Source organism: Panthera pardus, unplaced genomic scaffold (genome assembly GCF_024362965.1).
Source record: "Panthera pardus isolate Hobbes unplaced genomic scaffold, ASM2436296v1 HiC_scaffold_6, whole genome shotgun sequence".
Lineage (NCBI taxonomy): Eukaryota > Metazoa > Chordata > Mammalia > Carnivora > Felidae > Panthera > Panthera pardus.
In genome coordinates this window covers 6,560,128-6,580,319 of record NW_026526991.1, presented here as the reverse complement: position 1 = coordinate 6,580,319, position 20,192 = coordinate 6,560,128, and the positions used below count along the sequence as shown (strand labels likewise).

Sequence of the window (20,192 nt, the reverse complement as noted above, 5' to 3'; positions counted from 1 at the left end):
CTTGTCCTTACACCTACTTCGTATTCCAAAGTTTCAGAGGCAGTTCCAAAAGCCTATTGAAACTAGAACCTGACCGCAGAACTGCAATGAATTTAAAGCTTTCCCAAGCACGATTGTGAATTACACAAAATTCTCAGGAGTTACCACACAGTTCTTTTCATTTTTCACTCCTGACTCTGACCAGAGCCTGCAATGATAATAACGGTGTTTGCTGGGCACCAGCCACGTACCAGGCACCGTTCCGAACTCTACATACAGGACACTCTAACACCTACATCCCCCCCCTACAGGGGAAGCATAATTATTATACCCATTTTCTTTTGCGGGAGGGTGAGGAGAACTGTAGTAACTTACAATTTTACGTTATTTTAATGAGTTGTGACAAATGCATGCCCCCGGGCACCCAATCATACCCCCACCTAAAGACGGCACATTTCCTTTGCTCCAGAGAATTCCTCTGCTCCTCCTGTTCCTTTCTAGTCAATCCCCAACCTCTTCTGACAAACACTGTTCAGATCTGTGCCACCACTGATTAGCCTTGCCAACTGTAGAACTTCACAAAAATAAAATTACACAGGACATACTTTGTGCCTGGCTTCTTTCACTCGGTATGCCACGGAGATCCACCCATAGTGTTGTGTGTATCGGTGGTTTTTTCATTCAAAATACCACATAGTCTTAGCCATTCTCCCGCTGGTGGACATCTGACATGTCTCTAGAGTTTGGCTATCGTCAATAAAGCTTCCGTAAGGATTTTTTTTTACAAGTCTTTCGTAGACGTACGTTCTTGGATCTCTTAGGTAAATTCCTGGACTCGTGGGTTAAACTTTACCAAAAACTGCCAAAATGTTTCCCAAAGCAGGTGTTCCATTTACACTCCCTGCAGCAAGTCGTGAGAGTTCCAGATGCGCCACGTCCTTGCCAAAATTTGGTGCTGGCGGCCATTTTAATTTTAGCCATTCTAATGGGTATGCAGACGTATCTCATTATGGTTTTGTTTATAAAAGCTTTATTGAGATATAATTAACACAGCATACAATTTGATGGATTTTTGTATATTACATTAATTTTTCCATTGCAGTAAAATATGCAGCACCCCCTCCCCCCCACCGCCTTATCCACAAGTTCACTTTCAACCGTTCCAGCGACGGCAGTCAACCTCAGTCCAGAGGCGGGAGCCTGCTTTCTGATACACCATCAGCAGGTCAACAGCAGCCTAGCACCGCGTCACAATGCCTACGTCATACACCTCCCTTCGTGTTATCATGCAGGCGTTGTATCATCTCACATCATCACGAGTAGGGTGAATACAGCCCACCACGTTCACAGAACTTTTACTACAGTGTGCTACTACTGCTCTATTTTGCTATTAGTTTTTGCCATTAATTTCTTACTATGCCTAATCTATGTTAAATATTATCATACATTGTAGTATGAATAGGAAAAAACACAGTATATACAGAATTCAGGAGTATCTACAGTTTCGGGAATCCACCGATGGTCTTGGGACGTGTCCCCTACGGATAAGGGGGAAACTACTGTGTATCTAACATAAATGTTGCCATTTTGAGCATTTTTAAATATAAAATCCACTGGCCTGAATTATATTCAGTGTTGCGCAACCACCACCACTATCTAATTCCAAACTTTTGAACACCCCAAACAGAAACTCTAGAACCATTAAGCAGTAACTCCCCCCCCCCCCGCCCCACCCCCTGCTGGTAACCTCTAATGTGCTTTCTGTCTCCAATTTGCCTAATTCTAAGTACTTCATGTAAGTGGCATCCTACAATAGTTGTCCTTTCATGTCTGGCTTCTGCACTGAGCATGTTTTCAAGGTTCATCCACGTGGTACCACGTATCGGCACTTTGTTCCCTTTTACGGCTAAATACCGTTGCAACGGACGGAGGGACCACACTTTGTTTATCCATTCTTCCGCTGACGGCCGCTCGGGCTGTCTCCACCTTTCGGCTATTTTGAGTCGTGCTACCCCGAACGCTGGCTCACAAGTATCTGTGGGCGCCCCGGCTTTCAGTTCTGTGACACGTGCCTCTGAGCGGGACCGCGGAGTCGCATTGGCTCGTCAAGGAGCCACCAAACTGCCACAGCAGTGCTACCACTTGGCAGTCCCACTGACACCACCCAGGCGCTCCGATTCCTCCCCGTGCTCCCCGGCACTTCCCTTTCTCCGCTGCCCGTCACTGCATCCTAAAGAATATGAAGCAGGATCTCATTTCAGTTTGCATTTCCCTAACGACCACTGACACGGAGTCCTTCATCAGGCTTGCTGGCCGTTGATGTATCTTCTCTGACGAAGCATAGAACTTTTCCACCCAATTTGTTAATTGGGTGGTCTTGTTACTCCCGGGTTGTAGGAGCACTTCGTAATTTCCGAAACAAGTCCTCTGTCAGACATATGCATTGCAAGTCTTTTCTCTCAGTTTATGGCTTGCCTTTTCATTTTCTTAATGGTGTCTTTTGAGAAGTAGCTTTTAATTTTGATAAAGTCAATTTTTCCTCGCATGGTTAGTATCCTCTGTGCGCTGGATAAGAAACGTCTGCCTACACTCCAGCTCACAAAGATATTCTCCCGTGTTTTCTTCTCAGCACTTTATAGTTTGAACTTTTATGCGGAGGTCTAACTCAGGTTGGAATATTTTTTGGTGGATGGTGCAATGTGTGAGCCGAAGTTCATTTTATTCCAATCAGATATCAAGTTATCCCACCATCATTATTAAATCGTTTTTAAACTGATTTTGGTTTTGAGTTCTCAAATATTCTTCAAAGGGAACATATCTGGAAACGGCCTCAATTTTTCAAACACATTTAGCACTCAATAAAATGGGACCAAAGTACTGAACACAAGAAACTGACCACGGGAAGTTATCAGGACAAAAAAGGGGGGGGGGGGGTTATCAGGCAAGTTATCTTTCAAATAACTATAATTAATACACGTTCAAGAAAGTAAGCAACAAAATGAATCTCTTAAAAAACTCAAAGAGAAATTCTGCAATACAATCACTCAAAAACATAGTATCTGAAACTAAAAACACAGCAGATAACAGCAGACTAGACATAGTAGAAGAGAGGATCAGAAAGCTAGAAGGTAGATTAACAGAAAATTTTCAAATAGAAGCTCTGAGAATGGACATCACAGAAAGGAGCCTATGATACATATAAAATACAGGGAAAGGGTTAACCTACGTGTAAGTGGAGTCCTAGAAGGAAAAGAATGGGGAAGAAGCAAAAAACATCTGTCAAGCGCCTGTAACTACCAGATTTCGTGTTACTGGCTAGGGGTAAGTGACTGTGACATGCTCACTTCCGTCAAGAAGCTTATCAAATGGAAGCACAATGAGGTAGGAGTCTAAGGCGAAAATTTTAGAGAAAATAGTACCCAAATGTAACATTACTTCAGGAATACTCAAAAACCAGAACATAATCTTCTCTGTAGAAAAGCATACAGAGCAACCATCTCCAACAGAACTTTCTACAATGATGGAAATATTCCACAGCTACGGTGTCCGATAAGGCAGCCAATTGTCACAAGTGGCTACTGAGTACTTAAAATGCAGCCAGTGCAGGAACAAAATTATTCATTTCACTTATTTCTAATTAAACAGCCACACACAGCTAATGGCTACTTAGTGGACAGTGGTATAGGTATAGGGCAGGACAACAAATTTCATATGACTGCACATGTTAACAGGGAGGTCTGGCTACATCATAAAGAGAGATGATGTAGAGATACACCATGAAGGTAACTAAAGGGTTGGAAAACCTCCAGCAAAAACCCAAAAATAGAATTTTTAATGTATTTTTATCTTGCTTTGTTTCAGAAAGGATTTAGTATGACTTACAAAGACTCCCACCACAGCAAGAAAAATCACAATAAATGTTAAAAATGCAAATACATACATTAAACAAAAGATATAAAACAACTTTAACACATAAGAAAAGGAATTACCTTCCACAAAGAAATAGCTGAGTATCTTAACACTGGTATTTATGACCCTACGCATTTTTTTATGGACTTTTGTGATTAAGATACTATTCAAGAAGTGGGTTACAGAATCCAGAGCATGAAGAATTTAGATTGGTATATTAACCATCTATTGCCATATAACAAAGTACCCCCAAATTGAACAGTTTAAAACAGTAACACTTGTGGTCTTGCGCAGGTCTGAGGGTCAGGAATCTGCAAGTGTGCGACTGGGGTGGCTCTGGCTTAGGGCCTCACGAGGTTGTGCAGGTGCCTGAAGGCTTCCCGTGGACCAAGCGTCCGCTTCCAACACAGTTCATCACATTCCTCACCACACAGATCTCTCCGCATCGATGCTTGAGTGTCCTCACGACATGGCAGGTGACTCTGTCAGTGATTCAAGAGAGAGCGCAAAGAGGGAGCTGCGCTGCCTTTTAGGACCTAATCGCAAGTCGCAAGCCTTCAAGTCTGCCATGATCTATTACGACAACAGCACGTCCCTAAACTCAGCCCACGTGCAAGGAGAGAGGAATTCACCTCCTCCTCCGGCAGGACAGAGTTGCAAAGAATTTGTGAGCACATCCAAAACCACTGCGATGTGATAGGAGGACTTCTGTTCACTTGGGGGTTGCCAGAGTTGTAATGAGATCCTGGGATCCCTCTCCCTGGAAACCCCAAAATCAGAATAAATTATAACCTTTTGAAAGAGCTGCAACCGCTTTCTCAAATGCAAGACATTAAGCACAATCGGGTTCTCGGTCACTTACAGCCCCATCGCTTTTGAACGGCAGCTATAAAATAAACAACATAAAACACCGTGCTGTGCAGATAATATTACAGATCCCCACGGTAATCCTGCAAAGCGAGAGGCTTGATCCCCACTTTCCAGAGGAGAAGTACGTCCAGGGAGATGAGCCATGATCCTTGTCTGGGTCTACCTGGTTCCCAAGGTTTTCTTCTTCCACTACAGGATACTTCTCTCGCTCCAGCCACCGCAGAGGCTAGTGTCATGGCGACAAACGTACGGGAAGTACCACAAAATACGCTACACCAGCTAAGATCTCCACCTTGTGTTCCATCAAGTACATGCTCACTCTCCTCCATCCATGTTTGTTTTGCCTGGTGTTTCCCACTGGCTGCTCGGAGGCCTCCATTTGCTTCACTTTATGTCCCATCCTCCCTCCGGGCCCGTCGGCATCGGAGGAGCGACCAGTAACTTGCTCAAAGACACACGGAAGCAGCAGCGACAGAAGCAGAACCAAAGCCTGTCCCTACAAACCCTCAAGGAGGGCTCTCTGCACCACCACGCATTTCGGCCTCCCCCTCCCAAGACCTGCTCGCCAGACTCTGCCTGGAACAGGACCATGGACCCAGGAAAGCTGGCGCCAAATGTGGGAAGCTTCTTCCTCTGCTCGTTCTCCCCCCCAACAATCCAGTTGGACCCCGAGACCTGTCCGTTCAACCTTGTAGATATTTTTCAGCACTCATCCCATCCATCCCCAGAAACAAGGTCCTAATTCAGATTAGCTGTTCTTTGACTCGGGTTCCACATCAGCTTCTTAAAAGTCCCTTGCCTCTAGCCTCACCCTCTGTGATTTATTCCCCATACAGCAGAGAGTTCGGTCTAATGCCCAGATCTTAGCTTGCCATTCCCTTAAAAGAACCGTCAATAGCTCCCCATCAACTCGCCTCACAACAGTGCAGAGGGCCTTGTAAACTGGCCCAGGGCCTTGGATTTCATCCTACAGGTTATAAAAAGGGATCTGATTTTTTTTTTTTTTTTTAGTTTTTTTAAGGTTTATTTATTTTTGAGAGAGAGACAGAGAGTGAGTGGGGGAGGGACAGAGAGAGAGGGAGACACAGAATCGGAAGTAGGCTCCAGGCTCCGAGCTGTCAGCACAGAGCCCGATGCGGGGCTCGAACTCACAGACCGCGAGATCATGACCTGAGCCGAAGTCGGACGCCCAACCGACGGGGCCACGCACGCGCCCCAAAAGGGATCTGATGTTTGAATGTCTCCTCTGTACCAGACACCTTACCTATGCTACTGCATTTAATCCTCTCAGGAACCCTACAAAATCCATGTATGGTCCCTCTGCACCCAAAGTAATCCAAAGCCTTTCCCGGCCCACCAATCCATCCAACAGATCCACAGACCCCTTCCGTGCGACCGCCTGCTTGTCAAAAACCCCATTACAATTTGCTCAACACGGCCAATGCTCGACAAAAGGGATCGTGTCAGATTCACCTTTATACCCTCCGCACCTAACAAAGAACCTGTTTCCGAGTAGGTACTCAGTACATGGCTGATGGCTGATAACGGACTACAGGGAAGGGCCCCCATGGTATGGGTGCACTGAAGCGTTAATCAACATATCTCCTAGCAGTACCGTATCATGTAACTTGTGTCCCAAGAAGCCCCCAGAACAGTGCCCTCGGCTTTCACCACTCCTTCCGCAGCTCAGTGCTCCTAATGTGACTTAAGGGAGACGTGCCCAGACCCAGGTGTCCCATTCAAAGACTAGAGGGCCTCTGGGGATCCATCCTCTGGACCAACCCACATCTTCTTTCTACGTTCCCTCTACTCTTTGTACACCCCCCCCCCCATTGTAAAATTATCTGCTGGCTCCCCAGAACAGGACTTCTCACGAAAGGACTTCATTTTTCACCTTCACCACCCAGCGCAATACCTGGCCCACGAAGGGCCATCGATAAATGTATTAAAGGATAAGAATAGCAGCCAACATGCATTTAGCACTACGTGTCAGGCATGAATTAGGGATTTAATGCGCATCACCTCATACCGTCCTTACAGCAATCCCACCAGGGACGTGCTGGGCAACACCGGCACCGAGGCCCGGAGAAGACTAGAAAATCAAGCGCTGACTTACAACGTCACACGTTTTGCATTTTCACGCGCTTTATTTATTTCATTCATCCCTCTGTACAATCCAGCAACGAGGGTACGTATTGCATTCGCACTTCCAGACCAGGAAAACCTAAGGCTCGGAGAAATCGCCCAGAAACGCACAACTTGTAAGGCCAGGAACCGAATCCAGGCGCGCCGGACTCGCGGGCCCTTCCCACCCGGCCACCTTGCCCCCCCACTGACAGTCAGGACCCAAACGGCCGGTTCGCTCGGGACCAGGGCGCAACCGCCCCGCACACCGCGCTGCCCACCCCCCCCACCCCCCCCCCACGGGGACTGTCCCCACCGCGCTCTCGCGGCCCCCCGCCTGCCCCCCCCCCCCCCCCGCCAGCGGGCCGCCGGGCCACCGCGGGCCGCGCCGGCGCTCCGGGCCAGGGCCCGGCAAGCCCGGGGGCGGGTGGCAAGGGGCTCGCGTGGGGCGGTCCCCTTCGCGCGCGCGCGGCTCCACGCCCGTGCCGGCGGGTGGGGGGCAGGTGTCAGCCCCCCGGGGCCCCTCGGGCCCACGGCCGAGGCCTCTGCCGCCCGCCTCCCGGGGGAGGGGCGCCCGCTCCCCGCCCGCCCGCCCGCCCGCCCGCGCCGCCCGGCCGTTACCGGTTCCGCTGCTCTTTGAAGAGCGCCGTCAGCGCGCGGAGGGCCTCCAGGTCCTGGATGGGCGCGGGCACCATGACGCCGGACAGCCGGGCGGGCGGAGGCCTGGGCGCCGCCATCTTGCCGCTCGCAGCTCGCGGAGCCGGGCGCCGACGAGGAGCAGGAGGACGAGCAGGAGGCGCGGGGCGAGCGCAGGCCGGGGAGGAGCGCGCCCCGCAGCCGCCGGTCGCCGCCGCCGCCTCCGCGCCGCCGCAGCCCGGGCCCCGCGGGAGAGCGCGACGTCGCGCTCCCAGGCTCCCCTCGGGCGGCGACGGGGACGACGCGGCGCGGGGAGGGGGCGCGGGCGGAAGTCCCGCCTGAGGGGAGGGGGGCGCGGGCGGAAGTTCGGGGGGGAGGGGCGCCGGGAGGGCGTCGGGTCTGAGAAGTGGAGCCGAGGGTTCAGGCTTGGAGGGGGAGCTGCAGGAGGGGGTGGGCGCCTGGCCAGGAGGGGGTACAGGGACAGGTGCACCCCGGAAGGGGGGAGGAGATGCGGGCGTGGGAGGCCCTGGCCGGATGGGGGTACAGGGACAGGTGCACCCGGGAAGAGGGGGGAGATGCGGGCGTGGGAGGCCCTGGCCGGATGGGGGTACAGGGACAGGTGCACCCGGGAAGAGGGGGGAGATGCGGGCGTGGGAGGTCCTGGCCGGATGGGGGTACAGGGACTGGTGCACCCGGAGGGGCAGATGCGGGCGTGGGGGGCCTGGCCGGGAGGGCGTACAGGAACAGGTGCACCCGGGGAGGGGGGGGAAGATGCGGGTGTGGGAGGCCCTGACGGGATGGGGGTACAGGGACAGGTGCACCCAGAGGGGGAGATGCGGGCAGGGGGGACCCGTGGGAGGGGGTGCACAGGAGGGACAGAAGTTCTGAAGCTCCCTGTGAGGAGAAGGTTGAAGACCTCATCCAGCTGTTGAAATGGCTTTATTCGTGCCCCTACATGGACCCCCTGGAAAGTGGATCTCAGCCCCTGAAGCCCAGGTCCCAGTACTTAGTGATCATTTACTGGTGATACCAGATCATTTACCAGGCACTTTAGATACCTTGAGAATACATGGATCCAGCTCGTGGAGGGCTTAAAACATAATTAGAAGTCACGTAGCTAAATTCTGTAGCAGTAACTTGAGAATTCTTTTTTCCTAAATAGGATTTTTTTTTCGAGAGAGAGAGAGAGAGAGAGAGAGAGAGAGAGAGAAAGCACACATGAGAGTGAGGGAGAGGGGTAGAGGGAGAGAGAGAGAGAGAGAGAGAGAGAAAGAAAGAAAAGAATCCCAAGCTGGCTCCACACTCAGTGCAGAGCCCAATGTGGGGCTCTAACCCACGACCCTGGGATCATGACCCGAGCCAAGATCAAAAGTCCGATGCTAAACCCACTGAGCCACTCGCATGCCCCCAGAGTTGCTTTTTCCAAAGGGAAATGAACATATTTTTCAAGAATCACAATATTCTGTGGCTGGTGTTGGTAATGCACATATTTTCTTTCTACTACCCTTTATCATACTGTGCATACATTAAACATTGTCCCCAAGCCCTGTGCTAGGTGAAATGATCCCAACTCTGAAGGAACTCCAGACAAAAGAGCCTTGATAACTATGACGGAGGACTGTACAAATTGCTATGGGACCACATAAAATCTGTAGATACGTGCGCCTGCCATTTTGACTTGAAAAGTAGGACTGTGTTTCTAATGTGGCACTTTTGATGATCTTTGCTACAGAAAACTACAGAAAAGACAATAACCACCACCAGAGAAACGCCTCTTGCATCTGCAAGTTACGGGATAACGTAACTCAGTCTTACCCATTCAACTGCCTACGTATTCATTCCAGAAATACTTCTGTACGCCAATTATGTGCCAGGCATTAGATCGCCTAACGGTGCCAAAGAAAATTCAAAATGTTTAGCAGTCCTTGGATTAGCAAGGCAAAATCAACCAATATTTCCCTGAGGAGCAGGGGATGGTGAAATGCTTCATCATGCATCAAGATTTCGCCCCTTAGTTTTCTATCCTCAATCGTAAAACAAAAGTAACTACCCTGATTCTTCCAGAAAACATTCCCCATAATATTCAAATGTATTGCCTGGAAAGTTGTAATATCCTAACTGGTTTCTTGGCTTCTTCTCTTGCCTCCCTACATTCCGGATCTTCTAAAAATAAGCCAAGGAGAACCTGGGTGGCTCAGTCAGTTAAGCGTCCGACTCTTGATTTCCGCTCAGGTCATGATCTCACGGCTCGTGAGTTCGAGCACTGTGTCGGGCTCTGCACTGTCAGCTTGGGATTCTCTCTCTCTCTCCCTCTCTCTCTCTCTCTCTCTCTCTCAAAATTTAACATGTAAAAAATATACATGTCAACGTTTCACTTTGCTTAAAACCCACTGAAGGATTTCCATCTCAAGATAAAAGCTCAAATTCTTCCATTGGAGAAGTCCCTAAATAGCCTGTGTCCCTCCTCCTGCCCGCCCCGACACTTCTAGTCTCTTCCTCCCTCACAGAGCTTCAGCCACACCGGCCTCCTTGTTGTCTCCACCAGAGGAGTTACGCTCCTGCCCCAGGACTTCATACATGCAATTCCTTTTGCGTGGGACGCTTTCCACACCCTTCCAAGCAGATGCTGGCGTGGTTAGTTTCCTTCAACTGTCTGACGAAGTGATCTCACCAGTTTTTAAAGTTGTAATACACCACCCAAATTCCTGATTCTAAGGAATTTTTCTCCATAGCACTTAACACTCTCTATATCCTGGTCTACTTATCTGTTGTGTTTACTGCCATAATGTCCCCAGGAGAGGACCTACCACGTGGCAATTTCTCAATGAACATTAGTTAAATTAATGAACAAAGAATATTTTTAGAGATATTTTCAGAAAGGAGAAAGAAAGTAGCACGCCTCCAGAAAAAAAAAAAAATGTACACCAATCCAAAAAGTACAGGAAAGAGAAAGGATGGAACAGGGGAAGAAATAAATTATAAGACGATCAAAAGAGCTACATTAACAGGACAGACTAGTAGTATGAGCAAGTAAAAAAATAATAAATTGGTCAAACAGTGGATGTTATTGACTGCCCAGAATCGACCAAGAGATATCGACCTTGACTGAATTAACAGAAGTAAGTTAATATTTCACTTGGGCAAAGTGGCATTTTTTGTTTTTGTTTTTGTTTTTTTTTTTTTTGAGCTTTTTTTTTCATCTTTTTTTTCTTTTATTAAGCCTTCTTATTTTAATTCCAGTATAGTTAACATACAGGGTAATCTTAGTTTCAGGTATACAATATAGTGATTCAACAATTTTATACATTACTCGGTGTTCATCATGATAAATGTACTCTTTAATCCTTATCACCTATTTCTCTAGCTCTGTCCATATTGTTGTAAATGGCAAGATTTCATTCTTTTTTTATGGCTGAAAAATATTCCACTATATATCACATCTTCTTTATCCATTCATCTATCAATGGTCGCTTGGGCTGCTTCCATAATTTGGCTATTGTAAATAATGCTGCAATAAACATAGGGGTGCATGGATCCCTTTGACTTAGTGTTTTTGTATGTTTGGGGTAATACCGAGGGTCACAGGGTAGTTCTATTTTTAATTTTTTTTTTTTAATTTGAGAGAGAGAGAGAGAACATGAGCAGGGGAGAGGGGCAGAGGGAGAATGAGAGAGACTCTCAAGCAGGTTCCATGCTCAGTGCAGAGTCCAATGCGGGCTCTATCCCATGAACCGTGAGACCATGACCTGAGCTGAAATCAAGAGTCAGACGCTTGGCACGCTGGGGTGGCTCAGTAGGTTGGACGTCTGACTCTTGGTTTTGGCTTAGGTCATGATCTCATGGTTGTGGGATCGAGCCCCGAGTTGGGCTCTGTGCTGACAGCGTGGAGCCTGCTTGGGAGTCTCTTTCTGCCCCTCCCCCACTTACGTGTGCACGCACGCTCACTCTCTCTCTTTTGCTCTCTCTCAAAATAAATAAACATTAAAAAAAGAGTCGGGGGCACCTGGGTGGCTCAGTCGGTTAAGCGTCCGACTTTGGCTCAGGTCATGATCTCATGGTTCGGGAGTTCGAACCTTGCATTGGGCTCTGTGCTGACAGCTCAGAGCCTGGAGCCTGCTTAGGATTCTGTGTCTCCCTCTCTCTCTGTCCCTCCCCCATTCGCACTCTGTGTCTCTCTCTCTCTCTCTCAAAAATAAACATTTTAAAAATTTTTTAAAAGAACCAGACACTTAATCAACTGAGCCACTCAGGTGCCCCTATTTTTTTTGCAAAACTTCCATACTGTCCTCCATAGTGTCTACACCAGTCTGTATTCCCACAACAGTGTATGAGGGTTCCTTTCCCCCCACACCCTTGCCAACACCTGCTGTTTCTTGTATTTTTGATTTTATCCATTCTGACAGGTATGAGGTGATATCTCACTGTGGTTTCGATTGGTGTTTCCCTGATGATGAGTGATGTGGGGCATCTTTTCATGTGTCTGTTAGCCATCCAGATGTCTTCTTTGGAAAAATGTTTGTTCATATCTTCTGCCTATTTTTAAAATGGACTGCTTTTTGGTGTTGAGTTGTATAAGTTCTTATGTATTTTGGACACTGACCGTTTATCAAATATCTCATTTGCAAATATCTTCTCCCACTCGGTAGGTTGTCTTTTAGTTTTGTTGGTTGTTTCCTTTGCTGTGCCGCAGCTCTTTATTTTGATGTAATCCCAATAGTTTATTTTTGTTTTTATTTCCCTGCTTCAGGAGACCTATCTAGAAAAATGTTGTTCTGGTTCTTGCCTATGTCAGAGACGCTACTGCCTGTGTTCTCTTCTAGGATTTTGTTATGGTTTCAGGTCTCACATTTAGGTCTTTAGTCCATTTTGAGATTATTTTTGTGTCCGATGTAAGAAAACAGTCCAGTCTCATTCTTTTCCATGTAGCTGTCCAGTTTTGCCAACACCATGTGTTGGGAAATACACAACCCATTGTATAGTCTTGACTCCTTTGTCAAAGATTAATTAACCATGTAATTATGGGTCTGTCTCTGGGCTCTCTGTTCTGTTCCATTGATCTATGTGTCTATTTTTGTGCCAGTACCATACTGGTTTGATGACTACAGCTTTGTAACAAAACTTAAGTCTGGAATTGTGATGCCTCCAGCTTTGTTTTGCTTTTTCAAGATTGCTTTGGCTATTCGGGGTCTTTTGTGGTTCCATACAAAGTTTAGGATTGTGTGTTGTAGTTCTGCGAAAAATATGCTGTTGGTATTTTGGTAAGTATTACATTAAATCTAAATGACATTTTTAAGTTTTACATAAATATTGTTTGCCTGAGATAATGTGTCAACCATGCTGATGTACCTGAATAAAACTCCAAATGAAGTATGCTATATAAATGTGTGCCTTGAGCCCAGTGCAGAACAGGACCAGTAGTCAAGAAGCAAAAATAAATAAATTTTAAGAAGAAGGAAGCGGGGGTGGGGGGTTGGCACCTGGGTGGCTCAGTCTAAGTTAAGCATCGGACTTCAGCTCAGGTCATGATCTCACAGTTTGTGGGTTTGAGCCCCGTGTCGGGCTCTGTGCTGACAGCTCGGAGCCTGGAGCCTGCTTCAGATTCCGTGTCTCCTTCTCTCTCTGCCTCTCCCCTGCTCTCTCTCTCTCTCTCTCTCAAAAATAAATAAAATATTAGAAAAAAATTTAAAAAGAAGGAAGGGGAGGGGAGTAAAGCAAAGGGGAAAGTCGGGGAAGGTGTGAGACAAAAAGGTTTGGACCAAAGTACGGATGATGCTGGCGAGGAAAAGAGAGAGGAAATAAGTGAATAGTGGTAAAGAGAAGAGAAGAGGAGTGACGAACGGATAGAAAAAATCTTGCTTGTGTTGGCTCCTCTGAAACTGTCTCCTTGCCATCTCTGCCTGTGGTTCTCTCGCCAGAAAGCTTATGCCATCACCACCCACTGCACTGAAACACCCTGTGTCCGTCGGGAAAAGCTCCAGTCAGTCTATACCCCTCTTTTGGCACTGACCAGTCAGCTCTGTGGTATAGATGTGTTTGTGTACTGTCCTTCTCATCTGCGGCCCCTCCAGTCAGGGCCTTTGCCTTCCTCACCCCTTCCAGGACCAAGTTCAGTGCCTTGTTCTCGGAAACAGTGCTGTAGATATTTGTTGAATGGATAACTCTGGAGATTAAAGGGGAAAAAAAATAACAGAATGGTGTAATCGTTAAGAGCGGGGATCAGCAAACTACAGACCGCGAGCCACATCTTTCCCACTGTTTCCATAAATGTTATTGGAAACTGTCACATTCATTTACACGTTGTCTGTTTCTCCTCTGATGCTACAATGGCAGATCTGGGAAGTTGTGACAGAGACTGTACGTCCTACAAAGACTCAAATGGTAACCATGTGGTACTTTATGAAAAAGGTTGGCCAATCTCTGGTAAAGAGCACAAGCTCCAGAATCAAACAAACCTGCACGATGTCAATCCTGCTTTCATCTATTAGCACCTGACCTTGGACAAGTAACCATCTCTTTAAGCCATTTTTTTTTCCACCTGTAAAATGGAATACTAATAATGCCTACTCAATTGGGTGGCTGGGGGGATTCAACGAGATAGTCTAGGTCAATCCAGTGTCATACATTTATTAAGCTTAGCTCAATAAATGATGACATTGAACTATGTATGGAATAAAATTCAGTAAACAGGAGGGATAAGGTGGGCAAGGAGGGCAAGGAGATAGAAAGCTGTTAGGTAGTTGGGCTAGTTAGGAACACAGGGAGTGGGTGGAAAATTGTAGGTAGGCTCAAGGTATAATTGATAGCATTAACAATAGACGACTGGTATTTGAGGTAATAATTCCAATGTTACTAGTCATAGTTGGATTGTAGGGATGAATTATTTTTATACAATTTGAAAAGTGAGTAACCTAACTTTAGAAACAACAACAAAAAATGGAATGCATTCTCACGAGGAAAGAAACTTAAGTGAATTCATCCATATGATGAGCTAGATGTTAGAATGGACAGAAAAGACTTTATTTCACTTTATTTTATTTTGGTAGGTTTATTTATTTATTTTGAGGAAGAGAGAGAGAGACCACAAGCAGGAGAGGGGCAGAGAGAGAAAGAGAAGGAGAGAGAATCCCAAGCAAGCCCCAAGCGGGCATTGGTGATATAGTGGTGAGCATAGCTGTCTTCCAAGCAAGCCCCATGCCATCAGCACAGAGCCCGATGCAGGGCTTGAACCCACGAACCATGAGATCATGAGCTGAGCTGAAGCCAAGAGTCCGATGTTCAACCAACTGAGCCACCCAGGCGCCCCCAGAAACAGATTTTAAAGCAAATATAACTAAACTCGATGAATTAAAACAAAACATGACTTCAGTGAATATGCACCTCGGGAGAAAAATAAATCTCAGCAGAGAAAAACAATAAAAAAGGACCAAATGGAAACTGTAGGCCTGAAAAACACATGGCAAACAGAAGAATAAATGAAATTGAATCAAGACACAAAGGATAGAAAATAGATAGAAGATAGATAGACAGACACACCCAGGAATAGGAACAGAAAGAGAAAATATTGAAAACACAATGAACAGAATCTCAGGAACTTGTTAGAGATGTCAGATGTTCAGATTCCAGTCTAATTGCAATACAGGAAGGATGAGAGAGGGAGAACGTGGCACACACAGAAGAGCATTTGAAAAATAATGGCCAAGAATGTCCACATCTCGATTTCCAAGATAGAAATTTGCAGATATAAATGTTACAGTAACACCAAGCAAAATAAACACAGAGAAGCCTCCGCCAAGACGCACCACACCATCGAAAGCCAAAGAGAAAGAAAAGACATATTATATACAGAAAAACAATTATCCAAATAATGGCTGACTTACTAGAAACCAGAGAGGCTAGGAAACAGCGGGACAACATCTTCTAACTGATGAAGGAAAAAAATCCGTCCATGAGGAATTCTATATTCAGAAATGATATATGATATATCCACATCATTCAAGAATGAAAACAAAATAAAGGCATTTTAATATAAAATATAACTAAGAGGATTCCTCACCGACGGAACTGCACCATGAGGAACACTAAAGAAATTTCTTTGGGCTGACAGAAACTCAAATCCTCAGAAGCATTGAATAGCATTAGAAATGGTGAATATCCAGGTCAAATCAAATGACCATTCTTTTCTATTTCCCATTTCCCTTCTAATATCATATCACATCACGGTTTTTAGCAAAAATGACAAATTTCTTGTGAGGTTTAAAACATAAGTAGATGTATTAAATATAACAACAAGAACAGAAGAGACAGAGGAGATACTGACCCATAAATTCAATGTATATCGTATTTTCTAGGGCAACCACTTTAAAAAAGACAAAGAAGTATAGCTAAGATAACAACAGGATAATTGAAACAGAATTGTAAGAAACATTCTAAAAAATTTAAAAGGAACAACAGAGGGAAAAAATACAGAGGAGACAAACAAAACAAAAATAAAATGAAAAATCCAACCTAACCATATCAATGATACCAGTAAATGGTAATAGAAGAGACACTCTAATTAAAAGTTAGAGATCATCAGAAAGGATTTTTTTAAGACAACTATATAAAGACACAGGTGGAAAGTTAACTAATGGGAAATAGATAACCCTTGTGAATGACAAGCACAAGAAGGTCAGAGGGGCTATATTAACATGGGATAAAATAGATTTCAAAAAGGAATGTTTTACCACGGGTAAAGAAGGACCCTTCACAATGGTGAAAGAACAAACTCATTATGAAGACATAATCATCATAAACGTGTATTTGCCCAATAAGAAGTTTTCAAATACCTGAAGCAAAAATCAACAGTTAAAGGGAAACAGACAATCCCACAATCATAACTGGAGATTTTAACATTCTTACCTTAGCAATGGCTAGAACAACTAGACAAAAATTAGCAATGATATGGGATATCTGAACAATACTCTCAACCTCTTTTAACATACATATGATGCAACACCCAGCGATGATAGAATGCACATTCTTTTCAAGTGCACGTGGGTAGACCATATTCTGAGCCATAAGTCTTAATACGCATATGAAGATTGAAATCCTACAGAGTGTGTTTTCTGACTACAGCAAATTTATGTTAGGAATCGGTAATAATAAAATAACCTAAACACCTCCAAAACTTAAAAAAAAAAAAACCCTTCTAAATACTATTGGATCAAAAAAAGGAATCACAGAAGAGGTAAGAAAATGTTTTGGACTGAGTGATAATGAAAATGTCCTATCAAAATTTGTAGGATATGGTTGCTACACTTGTGGTAAGCATAGCGTTGTGTATAGACTTGTTAAATCACTATGTTGCTCACCTGAAACTCATGTAACATTGTGTGTCAACCACAGTTAAAAAAAGTTTTCCTTTAAATAGTTTTGTGGGATAAAGTTAAAGCAGTGGTTAGAGGGAAATATACTTGTAAATGCCTGGATTGGAAAAAAAGGAATATCTCAAATATACATCTAAGCTTTCACTTTAACATCCTAGAAAAAGAGGGTGCCTGGGTGGCTCGGTCAGTTAAGTGACTTCGGCTCAGGTCATGATCTCATGGTTTGTGAGTTCCAGCCCCACATCAGGCTCTCTGCTGTCAGCACAGAGCCCACTTCAGATCCTCTGTCCCCTTCTCTTTGTGCCTCTCCCCTGCTCACATGCTCTCTCTCTCTCAAAAATAAATAAACATCTTTAAAAAAGATCCTAGAAAAAGAAAGGCAAATTAAATCCAAGGCAGGCATAAGGAAGGAAATAATAAAGATAAAGATCAAGGAAATAATAGAAAAATATAGGGAGTACCAATGAAAGCAAAAGCTACTTCTTTGAAAACGGTAATAAAAATGATAAACTTTCAGTTGGGCCGACTAAGAAAAGAGGAAGTCACAAATTTCTAATATCGGGAACAATGAAGTCATTACTACAGATTCAATAGACATTAAAAGAATAAGGATATGTTATGAACAACTTCATGGCAATAGAATGACAACCTATGTGAAATGACAAATTCCTTGAAAGACATGAATTGCCAAAGTTCATCCAAGAAAACATTACAAAACTTGAACAGCCTGATATCAATTAAATAAATCAAAGTTATAATTAAAAACCCTTCCATAAAGTGAACTCAGAGCTTCAGTGGTAAAAACTATCATGAATTTAAGAAAGAAACAACATCAATCCTACACAAGTTCTTTCAGAAAACAAAAGAATTAACACTTCCCAACGTATTCTATAAGGCTAGTATTAACCTGATTCCAAAACCAAGCAAAGACTTCACAAGAAAAAAGAAATACAGACTAATATCCCTCACGACCACAGACACAAAAATCTGTAACAAGATATTAGCAAATCAAACCATATATAAAAATGACAATACATCAGTACCAAGTGGGGCATATTCTGGGAATGTAGAATTGGTTTAACATCCCAAACTCAATTAATATGATTTGCTGTATTAATAGAATAAAAAAGAAAAGATCATTTTAAAAGATGCAAGTAAAAATATTTGATAAAATTCAATTTAAAATCTGATTAAGGATATCTACAAAACAACACAACCCCCCCAAAACAAAAACAAAAACAAAAACCCTTACACCCAACATCATACTCAGTAGTGAAAGATTTAATGCTTTCTATTTAGAATAGCAACAAGTCAAGGATGTCTGCTCTTACTGTGTCTATATTTAACATTTTACTGAAAGTCCTAGCCAAGGCTAGAAAAATAAATGAAAATGAAAGACATACAAGTTAGGAAAGAAATGAAAATGTCTTTTTTGCAGACTACTTAATCATGTATCTAGAAAGCCCTAATGAATCTATAAAAGACACTACTAGAATTAATAAGTGAACTAGAATTAATAGCAACGTTGCAAGATAGAACGTCAATAATATGAAGGCCAGTTGTATTTCTACATACTAGCAATGAACAATTACACATTCAATGTAATAACCAGCTTCACTTACAATAACATCAAGAATATTTAGGAATAAATTTAATGAAAGATGTACAAAACCTGTTCTGCTGTAAAATATTACAACAGGAGATTGAAAAAGACCTAAGTACACAAGAAGATATACCATGTTCATGGATTGGGACACTTAATATTGTTAATATATCTGTCCTCTTCAAATTCATCTACAGATTCAATGCAATTCCAATTAAAATTTTAACACACTTTGTGGAAAGACACTGACAAGCAGATTTAAAAACTTACGTGAAAAGACAAAGTGCATACAATATCCAAAAGAGTTTTGAAAAATAGGAACAAAGTTGAAGGACAGAAACTATTTAGATTTCAAGATTATTATAAAGCTACAGTGACCAAGACACTGTGCCATTGGCACATAATCAATGGGACAGAATTGACTTCAGAAATAAAGAAATAAACCCACACGTACATGGTCCATTAGTTTTTGGCAAAAGCACCGAGGTAATTCAAAGGGGAAAATCAATGAGATACCACTGTGCAACCATTAAAAAGACCAAAGTTTAAAGAAACAGATAATGGGGGTACCTGGGTGGCACAGTCAGAAGAGTGTGTGACTCAATCTCAGGGGCGTGAGTTTGAGCCCCATGTTGGGTGTCGAGATTACTTAAAAATAAAATATTAAAAAAAGAAAGGTAGTTGTGCCTGGGTGGCTCAGTCAGTCGGGCATCTGACTCTTGACTTTGGCTCAGGTCATGATCTCACAGTCGTGGGATTAAGCCCCACGTCAGGCTCTGTGCTGAATGTGGAGCCTGTTTAAAATTCTCTCTCTCTCTCTCTCTCTCTCTCTCTCAAGTAAAAAAAGGGAGGGACACCTGGGTGGCTTAGTTGGTTAAACATCTGACTTCAGCTCAGGTCATGATCTCACAGTTCATGAGTTCAAGCCCCACATCAGGCTCTGTGCTGACAGCTCAGAGCCTGGAGCCTGCTTCAGAGTCTGTGTCTCCCTCTCTCTCTCTGCCCCTCCCCCGCTTGCACTCTGTCTCGATCTCTCAAAAATAAAATAAACATTAAAAAATATACTGGGTGGGCGCCTGGGTGGCTCAGTCGGTTAAGCAACCTACTTCGGCTCAGGTCATGATCTCGCGGTCAGTGAGTTCAAGCCCCGCGTCGGGCTCTGTGCTGACGGCTCAGAGCCTGAAGCCTGTTTCAGATTCTGTGTCTCCCTCTCTCTGACCCTCCCCCGTTCATGCTCTGTCTCTCTCTGTCTCAAAAATAAATAAACGTTAAAAAAAAATTAAAAAAAAAAAGAAAAAAAATATACTGGGGCGCCTGGGTGGCTCAGTCGTTAAGCGTCTGACTTCAGCTCAGGTCACGATCTCGCGGTCCGTGAGTTCGAGCCCCGCGTCGGGCTCTGGGCTGATGGCTCAGAGCCTGGAGGCTGCTTCTGGTTCTGTGTCTCCCTCTCTCTCTGCCCCTCCCCCATTCATGCTCTCTCTCTCTCTGTCTCAAAAATAAATAAACGTTAAAAAAAACATTAAAATATATATATATAAAAATAAGAGAGAGAGAGAGAGAGAGAGATAATAGTGTCCTTGATGATCTAGAGCATCCTAGATCATCCATTGCTGGTAGGAGGGCAAAGTGGTATGGCTACTTTGCAAAACAGTAGGGTGAGACCTTTAAAAGTTAAACATACACTTACAACATGTTCCAGAATGTCC

General features: G+C 44.3%; 1 protein-coding gene across 4 annotated transcripts in view; it reads right to left on the bottom strand.

Moving 5' to 3' along the window:
- ATXN10 (ataxin 10) overlaps positions 1 to 7,841 on the bottom strand; it is a 167,409-nt gene extending 159,568 nt beyond the window's left edge. For 2 of the 4 annotated variants that reach the window (XM_053895388.1, XM_053895389.1), the window contains exon 1: positions 7,504 to 7,841. In XM_053895388.1, the coding sequence (XP_053751363.1) occupies positions 7,504 to 7,619 (116 nt within the window). In that variant the 5' untranslated portion in view covers positions 7,620 to 7,841. The remainder of the gene's footprint in view (positions 1 to 7,503) is intronic. The other 2 variants (XM_053895386.1, XM_053895387.1) reach the window with 2 other exon arrangements.
- Positions 7,842 to 20,192: the final 12,351 nt, after the last annotated feature.